Below are 12393 nucleotides of genomic sequence, written 5' to 3' on the forward strand. Positions count from 1 at the left end.
CTCTCAAATAAATAAATAAAATCTTTAAAAAAAAAAAAAAAGACCCTCCCCCCTTGTACTGATGGTTTCATGAGAGAAACCACGTGCAAATGAAGTAAAGCGTAATTAGAGGCAGAACCACCCCAGCTCAGCATCCCCTTGGTGAAGGTCTTGTGAGGAGCCAGTAGGGAAGGGGGATTTTTGCCATTACAAGGGGTGAGGTCAGAAAGGAAAGAATGAGTTCAGCAGAAGTTCAAGCCAGTCTTTCACCACGACTATAGACCTGTCATTCCTCTTTGGGACTCTGGTTGAGTCACTGCAGGGGAAATGCAGACACCAGTGGAGAAGTGTGAAGAGCTGTCTCTTGGCACCTGTGGGGTGGGACTTGGGGTAGCTCAGTGGTGGTGTCCCTACTGGTCAGCTCTTCCTGACACTTAGTGAAACCCAAGAGGGTTGGTAAGGAGTGGTGGAAGCTGGCAGAGAGGATGTTGTTCCTCGTTAACATGTTCTAAGTGTCTGGAAGTTGGGGACACACAAATAAAACACAGGAAACTCGTCTGAATCAGAGCCGTTTGAGAGCCATGCTGAGTCTGTGCTTCCTACGTTAGGACACCTCCTTTGTGAACAGAGAAGAGGATCTTCATCCACAGCTATTTGACAATAATATTAAAATCAAGACTATTCAGGGCATGGTTAACATTTTCCCCATTAAATGCATTAGGCAAAGATCTTTCTAAGGAGTATTAGCCTGTTTTGCCATCATAATTAACATGGAGTGTAGCTGATTCACCTTCTCTCCTTTTTTAATTACATATAAGAAAATCCACTCTTTGGGGGTACAGTTATGTGAGTTTTCACAAACACAGAGGGCCATGTAACCAGCACTGCAGTCAAGATACAGAATAGTTGTATCACCAGAACCTCTCCTTCTCATGCTGCCCCTTTGCCGTCAAATCCCTTACCCTCTCCATCCCCCGGCAACCAATGATCTGTTCCTCTCTTCTTTTGACAACCAGTTGAGTAAGGCCTGAGATTTCTTTATGATTTGCTGGTATACTAACAATAGTAACAGCAGTAATGGCAATAGTTAACACGTATAATGCATTTCCAATGTGGCAAGCACCATCTGAGGCACTTTATAGATGAGAAAACTGAGACTTTGAGAACTTTTGGAAGGGACGAAGAGTCTTGCCGAGGTCAGAGTATGGCAGTCCCAGGGCTTGAGTCAGGCCTGCCTAACTCCTAGGTCTCTTTTTAAAACTCTATCTGATTCTGCTTCTTTTGACAAAGTAGAAGGAATATCTACCAATTTCAGAAAGTGCAGTTGAGACTCGAGATCGCCTTACTCCAAAAATAAACAAAACTTATGTAAGAATTTGGCTAATTATACCAATAAAGCAATAATTGAGTAGATGTAAGATAAAATGAAGCCAGGATCCTAGAACACCTTTCCTGCAATCTTTTCAATATGCAGTGAAGATAAGGCCCAGATAGGTTACTTCCTCCCTGAAAAACTTGACCAGGTTTGTAAAGCAAAGCTGGAAAGATTTCCTGATCAAATACTGAAATGCCATTTTGTGTCAATGCTCTGAGCAGCAACTGCTTCTCAAATTTACCAAAAAAAAAAATGAAATGGAGTTTTTAATCTTCATCTTGTGGGTATTTCAGGTTGGAGTCCCCGACCCGGTCTCTGGTGATGGAGGCCCCCAAAGGAGTTGAAATCAATGCAGAAGCCGGCAATATGGAAGCCACCTGCAGAACCGAGCTGAGGCTGGAGTCCAAAGATGGAGAGGTAGGGGTGAGATGGATGTAGGTCCAGAGAGACACAGCGCCAACAAGCCAACCTTCCCCACAACTTTCCCAGACTCCCTTAGCACCAAAGTGGATCCTGCATTTCTAACAAGAGGAGCCAATCAGAAGTTTTTATGTCCGGAACAAATATGTCGAACAGCACAGTTATAAGCCTAACCCACAACATGTAGGAGCGATGACTCATTATTTGTAAAGTGCTGACGTAATAGCATATACTACAACGACAGAATTATGCACATGGCTATGAAAATGAATGCTGCTTCTGAATTCTGTCTCTCACCCAAAAGCAAGATTTACGTAGCCAGCCTAATTAAGCTGTATATCACGTGCATCTGGTTCAAGCTGAACATAATTTACTCATAGTCACTTTTAAAGTTTACATTGTATGTTACTACTTTGAGAATGGGGAGTGGGAGCCAGCAGCTATGCCCAATCAGGACAAGGCAAAACTAAGATAGGGTAGAGTAGGCAACGAGAGGATGGAGGACTGCACATATTCCTTCTTCTACCCGACATAATCCCACTTTGGTGAACAGAATAGCTGCTTGCCCTTGTGTAGACACGGTAAGCCAAATCCCAAGAAAGTAGGATTAAACTGCAAACTTTTAAAAATGTCTTCATCACATTCAGAAGTGAACCTTCCAATTTAAGAGTTTTTAAATAGAGGAAAAGCTTTGTATTTTTTTAAAGCAAAACTCTATTCCACTTTTCATATCTGCTTAGAGGTTATCCATCTCCACCTGCTTGTGTGCAACAAATCCACCTTTTGATTGGTTTGGCATTTGCTACATTTGTTTTAGAAGAGCTATTCAGATAAAGCATTCTCTTATCAAAATGGTGTCTTCAAACAGCTACAAACTCCAAATCACACACATTTAGAAATAGTGACTACATTACCTATGCAGATTATAGCTCTCAGAATCCGGCCTCTGGAGGAATTGATTATAATCTTACCAGTCGTTTAAGACTGGAAAGTACTGCATATTCTTGGAGTCTTCCTATGCACGCAGACCTAGCTGAGAGTCTGAAGGCCCGTAGTAAAGAAATGGTTAACCCAGCATTTCCAAATGCATTTCACTCTGGGACTCAGTTCATATTCTACCTGATATACCTTTGCACACTTTTGCTAATATAGACCAGCATGACATTGTCTTGGTAGAATATAAGCTTCTGTGAGGGTAGAGACTTTATCTGTCATGTTCATCCCTGAATTCTCAGTGCCTAGAATACTCAACACATAGTAGGTGCTCATTTAGGTTGAACATTCATCTCCTGTCTCTGAATGTCAAGAGAATAAATGGCAGCTTCTAACTACTCTTTCCTTCCTATTCGCTCTCTTTAGATTAAGTTAGATGCTGCGAAAATCCAACTACCTAGACTGCCTCACGGATCCTACACGCCTACAGGAACGAGGCAGAAGGTCTTCGAGATCTGCGTCTGCGCCAATGGGAGATTATTCCTGTCCCAGGCAGGAACTGGTTCCACTTGTCAGATAAACACAAGTGTCTGCCTTTGAGAGACCATCCATAGTGAACATTGTCGGCAGCATAAAGGCCGTTTTTGTCTTTAGATACTGGCTGCCAGCTATTTTTACTAGAACACAGAAAGCCTATCAAAGACCGTGTGCGCGTGTGTGTGTGCACGCGTGCGTGTGTGTGTGTGTGTGTGTGTGTATGTGTGTGGGTGGATAAAATATATATAAATAGATATAAATAAATATATATATCCTCTGTATAAAATGAGGTTTCAGTACAAAAGGAACCATGGGTGACCCTGTGATATCCACCATCATTTCCATGTCAACCCCACCACCTACATGATAAGATCAAAATACTGATTCAGGCCCAATACCCCAAACCCTTCAAAAATCACACAGTGTATCGGACACTTACCGAATATTCACCAACATGTTTGAGGAGCCGCATATCTTCCCCTTTAGTGTCATTACAGGGCAGTGATGGCGGGAATCTCCAAGTCACGCTCAAGCACTGAGACCCTCATATTGAAATAGACATTTCGTTTCCATTTTTAGCTTTAGGAAGGCTGGCCCATTTCCCCCTCTTCAAGTGAGGGATGGGGCAGTGCCATAGAAGTCAGCTGTAGGAACACAAAATGGCTCTTCTGCCTTCATAGCCAAATGTACTGGGGCTTTTGGATGAATGTGGGGGATGAGGTTCAGCAAAGTTTGAACTGCTCACCCAACTCCTGCTATCTTCCTTCAAAAATCACCTATTATCCCACAGTCAAAATAGGAGTTGTAAATCAACACAAAATGGGGTAACAGCTGCTCCTCAGTCGGCTGGAAGCTACTCAGTGGCCTGACAGGCAAAGAATAAATGGGTGATGTGTCTCTGTTTAAAGGAAAAAATGGCTCAGAATCGGTCTCATCCTCACTTCTGATTTTATCCAGCAGACTCCAGCCCCAAATGATCAGGTCAGTCAAAATCCTGTCCATCAATCCTCAAGAGAGGAACCCCCACCTGAAGAGAAGCCATTTAGGGATAGAAACCTAATTAAGAGGAGCATAGAAAACCTAATTAATTTTTCTATGCATCTCGGGACTGGTAGGTAATTTAGAGACTTGCCTTTTATTTCTAAAGGCATGCACAAACTCTGGCTTCCATCTTCATACATATATACATACACATATATATATATGTATATATATATACATGCATATATATATATAATATATATATATATTTGTTGTTGGGATATTCCTATTCCTAAATCCACCATTATGTTTTCTCCCAAGAATAGTGACCCAAGAATCACAGATGTGAAATACATGCCCCCGGAAATGGTCACTGGAAATTAATATAAACTGAGCCATGTGTCTCTCTCGGACTCGCTGTGCTCCCGTGGCCCAGCAGCACCACTACTTGGTATGTGGAAGCAGCTCCCTCGTTCCCGCCATCAGCTACCTCTCATCCTTCCACCTTCATCATCGTGCTACAGGGTCACCCTGGCCAGCTCTTGTGCTGGGACAGGGGATTACACCGTCTCTGTTCAAAGAGGGGGAAATGTGCCTATGCCTTAAGTCAATGCACTCAGCAAGGAGAAGCACATCCTATTTATCTTGTTACAACTGTAGTTTATTTTGGGTGATTGGAGGGAAACGGTTTAGTCATGAGTGGGCCTCTTAAAAGCTGGTAGACAAAACAGTGGCTGACAGAAGTGGACTCTCAGGAGCCCAAATGGAGGCGTAACCGGCTTAGATAGTCCCGGACACCATTTGGCAAGCAGCGGCCCCACAACCCTAAATGAGGTCGTATTTGTAGACCTGAATGGCATTTGTGTTTTCTTCAACAAGGTTTTAATTTTTCTTACTTCACAAGTGGGGGAAGATTGGTCATAGGAAATGAATAAGAGATTTGATATTTTTGAGAGGACACTCAAGCTTTGTAGGCTGAGTCTACAAAGGATATGAAAGCAAGTTGTGTGTCACTTAGTCACTTAGGAGAGGGTGGGGGCTGGAGAGGGGGAGGTTTCCTAGCCTGACCAGTGGCCCCGCTGGCTTCCAGATCCCATACTCCCTCCAGTCACTCCTCCTCAGTATCCCATGTAGAATTGAGTTGTTCAAGGGCAAGGCTACTTAGTCAGTAGCAGTAAAGTCTAAAAAGGAAAACCCTAAGAAGGTATCAAGTTGCTCTGGTTTGGTATTATTTATATCCTGTAGGATCATACTACCAGAATCTGCAGGTACTACATACGGGGTTTTGCCAAATAGCAGAGGCCCCCCTTGGCTATGAGGAACATCTACCCCATGTCATTGAGACAAACAGTAGTAGCTATGAGGCCCTTCATGGCTAAATACCTTAACACAAAATGTTTTTAAGCAGACAGACCCATCTTTGCCTTTTGCCATCTCAAGTACATAATCTATGGATGACAAGAAAACAAAAGGTTCCCTGAACCTCTTTCCTCTGATTTTGTTCTAATCATCATAAGCAAGTCTGAGATCAGCACCTTGGGGATTTTATGCCAATAAAAAAGAGTGATGTGATCCCACTTGCAGACGTTAATCCTAAAGGTAATCAGATCACAAATAAGATAAAAATAATAATAGCAAGCCAAGAATAGAAATCAAACACCTATGGGGAACAGACATGATAAAAAAAATTCTGATTTTCATTTGTACTAAGTGACTACAATAAACCAGCTAATAGGCAGGAAACTTGGCATGGACTAAATTATGTATTTCAGTTCAGACTACAGAAGTCAGTAAAATGCATTCAGAGTTCCTCAATGTACATTTTGTTCTCCCAACTTCCTCCAACTAGAATATTTGTCCATGGTCATGAGAGAGTTTTAATTCTGGGAAAAAAAATATCTTTTACATTAAAATCTGATAAACTTTAATTTTAAAAAGTGAGGTTCTTTCTAATCTCTATATATAATATCTTCTAGACAATCACACTCCAGTATATTAAACAGCAGGTGGCGTAACAAAGAGTTCAAGTGAATCAATATTCTAGAAGTTCTAGTATGCTAATAGTCTTCAGAAGATTTTTAAAAATTAAAAAGTGATCTCCAAATATGTTTAGCACTCAGTTCTATTTGTTATCTGTTCAATAAGTCATAAAAGTTCAGTCTTAAGAAACTGCTAGCATATGACAAAGGTTTTCAAAAGCCCTTATGGTGACATCTCTGTAGGTAGAAACTTGGTATGAGGCTTTCTAATTGTTCCTTTACCCAAGGGATAGATCTTATAAACTTGAATTGGCTCTAACTCCCTTTAGGTCAATTTCCTTTGGATGATTTTCATTGTATATCCAGCAGCCATAGACCAAAGATTGCTTAAAGTTTAACTCTAGAGCAGGGGTCAGCAAACTGTGGTCCCTAGACCAAACCTGGCTCATCACTAGTCTTTGTAAATAAAGTTTTCTTGTAACACAGACACATTTCCATGTTGTCTGTGACTGATTTCATTCTATAACAACAAGGTTGGGTAACTGTGCCAGAGACCTCATGGCCTGAAAAGCATAAAATACTATTTGGACCTTTCCAGAAAAGGTTGCCGACCCCAACATAGAGATCATTTGTGCTATGTGTTGGACACAGCTGGAAAGAAAGCAAACTCCACAGTAGCATGGAGTCACCCTACATTTCTATGTGTGCTTAGGAATATAAATACTTGCCTATAGAAAAAAGGTTAGCCTTATGTTATGCGTAAAAGTGATCCGCTTATCTGAGAAATGCAGGTTCACAGGATTCTTGGGGAAAAGGAGGATGGAATCAGGGGAAGACTTAGTGCAAAAGGAAAGCCGTGATCCTCCAAGAGTTTTTTTCTTAGGACCCTTAATAGAGGGGTGGTTCCTCGGGTCAGTATCTTGGAGGGTCAGAAGAGAAGCAGAGGTCTTATGATTTAAATTTAGAATCTTTCTCCTGAAGGGACCGTTTCTGCAATGTCATAGGTTTTCCACCTCACCATCACATATTCCAGAAAGATGCTCATTCCATGGTCCTCCAGAGAATATTTTTGACCTAACAGGCCCTGTGGACATCCATCCACTCAGTTATTTACACCTCCAGTGCATTCTCCATCCCTATGTCCCCACCCGGCCTGAAGGGTTCATGGGACAATAATATTGGAAGAATAATAAATATTGGGGGGAGGGGAGAAATACTGGAAGCAGCATCTTAAAATATGTAGGAAGAAAAAATACAGTAAACATCTTTTTTGAAGGTGTTTAGTGGGGAAACCAGATCAATGCCAGTTTGATTTTGTTTCCAATAATTTGGATCCTTGTTCTATGGTATAGCAGGAATGCAAAAGAAAAAAAAAAAAAAGACCTATTTTAAATTCCAACATCTCTGCCTGTGTCATAAGGCAAGTGCCTACCAGAGATTTGTCCCTTCAGTCAACATCCCTACTGCTAAATCCATACTTACATCCAATATTATTAAAACAGCATCAGCAATGAATGAGTCTTTGTTAGCATGAGTGTTCGTGTCAGAAAATATTTTTTTTTTAATGAAAACAACCACCACCATTTACCAGACCCTAATCAACGTCACTTAAAGAGCCCTTTTGCATTTTATCTGGATTCCACCGAAAGAGGATTAAATTGGCAACACTGCCATCCACAGAAGCAGCTACATGAGAGTATCTGGCTTTTGTCGATTTTAGGCAAAAGGTAGCATGATGTTTGGACCACAGAGGTGAACAGATCCCTGTAAGCACCTGATCCTTATTTTGTAAGGCTCTGTGAAAGGTGAGAATCTCACTTAAGTAAGTTGTAAACAAGACAAGACCCTTCGCTCTTTTTCCCCTGCACCAGGAAATCTTAGGCACAAAAAGGATAACAAAGCAGTTCCTGGAATGATACATTTGCATGGTGGCCCAGTAGCAGGTGGGGGGGGGGAGTTATAATAAAAGAAACAACCTTAGAAAACACACCTTTTATCTCAAAGATAAAAATGTCTCTCTTTTGGTCTCTCATCACTTTCTCCTCCTCGGGGGAAGGTTCCCTCACTTCCAACATATTTCCATTAAAATAGTCAAAACTACTGCATTGGGATGTCAGATGCATCTCTTTCTTTGTGGCAATCTGAATTTAAAATTAAACAGTCGCCTCTGAATTTCTCATTCACAAAGCTAAACCCACTGACGAGAGATAAAGCAGTCTGAAGCCTGCTGCTTCAGCCAGCACACCACACCACACACATTAGCACTTTGAAAAGCAATGGGATTTCTACAGTTCTTAAAAGCTGTCTTCATAACGGAGTCCTTGAAATTTCTCAAGGCAGGGCTGAATGGCAAAGGGAAAATCACTATTTGCGGGAAGTCCTTGTTTTGAGTATTGTTAGAGCACAAGTGTGAAAGAAAAATCTCCAGTTTAGGGTGACCCAAGCTCACATATACTATTTGCTTTGGTTTTACCTGCCCCCCCCCATAAACACACACACACACACACACACACGCTCTTCCTGTTACAGATCCTGACAGAGTAAGAAGTTAGCATCTTCCTTTGAGAAAAGAGAGCAATCCCAGAATGCTGAGCCCTTTGATGCAAGAGGCGGTGTGATGTCCTAACAGTGTTGACGGTATCAAATCCATCACTAAACAGTCTCTACAGTCCCAACAGCAATGCTCACTGCTCCTCCTCCATCACAGCTCAGCAAGTGCTAATAGCAGTTCCACATCTGTGAGTTTGGCAATTGGACTAGAACAAAGGAGAACTTGCTGTAGGCAAAAAATATATTTAGAGTCCAAATCCACCTGTCTATGGAATAGGAAGCCAGAGTAGCCCAAAATGCCCCGTTAGGCATGTAGACACCCTCAGTAGCAAATGAGGGGGTTTGGTTTCATCACTGAGCGCTAGCTGAGGTCAGGTAAATACAGCAACCATGAAGACGGAAACATCTGTTTTACCTCAAAGTTACTCTTCACGTACTAGGCTAGTAGTCCTTCTACTGCCAATGTCTTCACAGCCTCCTTCTACATTTGGGTTATGTTGGTGGAATCAGAGTTAGCTCAGACTTCATCATGTGAAAAATCCCCAGCTGATCAGTTAGGTTACATAGGAGCAGTATAGCAAAGGAGTGTCCTAAGGCAGGAGGATGGTATTTGTTGACAAGGAAGATGCTGGTGTATCAGTCCCCATATTCATCCAATTCAGGAGATTCTAAATTTGGGGGTTATAGGTTCTTTTGAGAGTCTGAGCAAAGTTCTCAACCTTCTCCCCAAGAATCGCACCCACAAAATTTTACATAAAATCAAAGCAATTTTCTTGAACCTGAAGCCTACTTTAAGATATGGCAAAAGTTGGATTCTATTCTCCAATAATAATTTTTAACTGATTTTCATTAAGCACTATATGCTAGGCATTGTGCTAAGTGTTTTATGTGCATTCACTTATTTCACCCTCAACACAATCCTTTGAGTTAAATTCTATTATAGTTCCAATTTACAGATGTGGAAACTGAGGTTTAAAGAGATTAGGAAACCTGCCCAAAGCCACTAGCTAGATAATGGCAGAGCTAGGATGTGGGTCTAACTCCAACCCACTATGCAATGAAGTCATCAACATGTCAAACTATTTTTCAAGCTCTTGAGAAGTGTCTCCTACCAGCTTTGAGACTAGACCTTCTTGGCTCGATGAGGATATAAAACTTTTATGTCCCTTCTCTTTATAGTCTCTCATCCATGACAGCATCTAGTACTAAAGTAGAGATACCTGCAGTGAAAATATAAGTGATCTGTCTGAACAATAGAATCTGGAACCAGAAAAAAAAATTTGTTTGTGTGCGATCCTTGTTAAGTCAGACTTCTTGTCCTTACAAATTGAAAGATGCCTGGGTTGTCAGCCTTACATTTAAGAGAAAATTGTAATACTCAGTGATCTATAGGCATGTGCTAAACAAGCCAGCATTTCTGCACACATACATCTCCTTCTCCTATTCCTCACTTCAAAAGACAAATATCTTATTTTAGGTCAGGCCTTGGTTATCCTACTTCCTGACCTTTACTTGTAGCAAAACTTATGGGAAGAATCAAGTATAAGGGAGCTCAGTCTCTGTTGTCCCTATTTCCCTTTAAGAATATAGGACTATCAAGAACGCAGCATTATGCATTCAATACCCAAGCTGGCCACGTTGGCTCTAATAATAGCTTGAGAACCATACCCCATACCTTGTCAATCATCACTAATGGGCCATACCCCTCTCCATGAGCAGAAATTCTTCTTGCCAAAGCATTCAGGCCATCACTACCAATTGATTGGAATAGGAAATAGGACCCATTTGCCAATTCTTGTCTAAACAGTGGCTCCCTTTAACCTTGAACCTATAGATTTTAACTGGTGTCCTAGATTCAGCAATGAGGTTGGTGGCATTCCAGCTACTAAAGGAGAAGATGAGTACATCTGAAGTTCCTTACAACTTGGTGGCTTTGGAGCACTTTCATCTTCTGAGCAAAGGGACTAGGGCTTGATATGTAAGAGTTAAAAGACCTAAAATCATTTTGAAGAATTAACTCAGCCAGGAACCATCTGAACAGGTTATAAAGCAGTGTGCCTGTGTTAAGGTCCTAGTGTCATTCTGCCCCCACCCAGAGCTCAGAGACCACAGCAGCAGAGAGACTGGGGTTCATCCTGCTTTTCTTGCTTGCTCAGCAGCACGTATGTGATCCACTGGGGGTTGGAGACAGAGCTTCCCACTGTAACCCAACAGACAACAGCCCCAGTGCCAGCCATGGTCCTATAATACTCCTCTGGCTCAACCACCCTATAAAACCTGAGTAAAGGCATGAGCTCAAAAATGTCAAAACCCTGTCTTAGGGTAAGTCATTCAGGAATTTTCTTTTACTGGTGTTATGTGTCCGATTGGCAAATCGGAAACAGGTACCCTTAATGAGTCTCCGGGAACAAACATCACCAGAGCCAGAAATCAGGTTCTCTGTTAAGAAGGGGAGATGTAAGCAAAGTACAGGGAAGAGTTGGCACACCTGAATTAGGGGTGGACACAAAATTAACCTAATTTGTATCCAGTGTTTTGGTGAGTAGGGGGATGGAGTTTTTATGCATTAGCCACATCCTCAGTCAAGTTTCTCCCTTTTTGAGGACACAAAGAAGGAGAAGCACATCCCTTAAGGAGGGCATGTTTTAAAAGGCAAAGGTAGAGGACATCCATCATTGTGCTGGCTAGATACACTCCTGGAGAAGCCAGATTCTGGTGCTTTTAATAGAAAAGATGAGGTCGTAGAAGTCCCATTTGCTTGGAGATTTTGAAAAAGGAACCCCATTCCCATAAAGCAATTGAGTTCAGCCTTTGGGTTATTTTTGGGTTTATTTTTCTCTGGGTTTGGGTGTGATGTAAGAGGAAGAGCTTTTTAGTTTTGTTTTAAGTAACATCAATCCTTGCACACTCTATGCAAAAATTTTGTAAGCATTGCAATAATGCTATGAACTATAAGGAACTATTTTAACTTTATTACACTTTCTGTATAAAAAATTTGTATTTAATATTATTTCAACTGCAGTCTTGTAAAATATATTAATAAAAATAATGATTGGTAAGAAGGAAAGCACCCTTGTCCACTTCTTTAGGGAATTCCTCTTTCACAGTTGATAAGTCAGTCACTCCTATTGACTCTACCTCAGAAATAAATTTTCAGATTAACTTCTCTTCCGCATTTCTTTCATCAGTGGCCTGACATGTTGGCTCTCCGGAAGAGATTCACACAAGCTGCCCCATAAAAGAGAGCTTATTTTAAGTTAATACATGGCCTGGAATTGGGAAGAGTCCCCAAGATTTGGAGCAGGTCAGGAAAACAGCCAGCCTCTACAGCTCTCCTAATGACCTGCATAGGCTCCTTTTGCTGCATTTTACTACACCCCTCTTTGAATCAGTGAAGAAGCCTATCTGACTGATCAATTTTAGGTAAAACCTTTTTAATCAGGTTACCTTAGCATTCCTGATCAGCCTATGGATGAGCCACCTTTGAGCCAGGGGCCCACTCTTGGTCTAATCAGCTTTCATCGTCATCCAAAGAATATCGTAGCATTGCTACCCTACATGGGGCCATGAGTGAAACAATATATGCTAGAAGGCATTTTGGCAAAACCATTCTAATCTACCCATCACAATCAATCCTCC

The 12393-nt window shown here is 41.4% G+C and overlaps 1 protein-coding gene across 3 annotated transcripts in view; it reads left to right on the forward strand.

Annotated features, from left to right (window-relative positions):
• SGCD (sarcoglycan delta) overlaps positions 1-11821 on the forward strand; it is a 361831-nt gene extending 350010 nt beyond the window's left edge. For all 3 annotated transcript variants that reach the window (XM_081826230.1, XM_081826228.1, XM_081826229.1), the window contains exons 7-8: positions 1648-1771; positions 3134-11821. In XM_081826230.1, coding sequence (XP_081682356.1) covers positions 1648-1771; positions 3134-3307 — 298 coding nt within the window. In that variant the 3' untranslated portion in view covers positions 3308-11821. The remainder of the gene's footprint in view (positions 1-1647; positions 1772-3133) is intronic.
• Positions 11822-12393: the final 572 nt, after the last annotated feature.

Source organism: Leptonychotes weddellii, chromosome 7, assembly GCF_054177405.1.
Source record: "Leptonychotes weddellii isolate Sample4059 chromosome 7, ASM5417740v2, whole genome shotgun sequence".
In the NCBI taxonomy this organism is placed as follows: domain Eukaryota; kingdom Metazoa; phylum Chordata; class Mammalia; order Carnivora; family Phocidae; genus Leptonychotes; species Leptonychotes weddellii.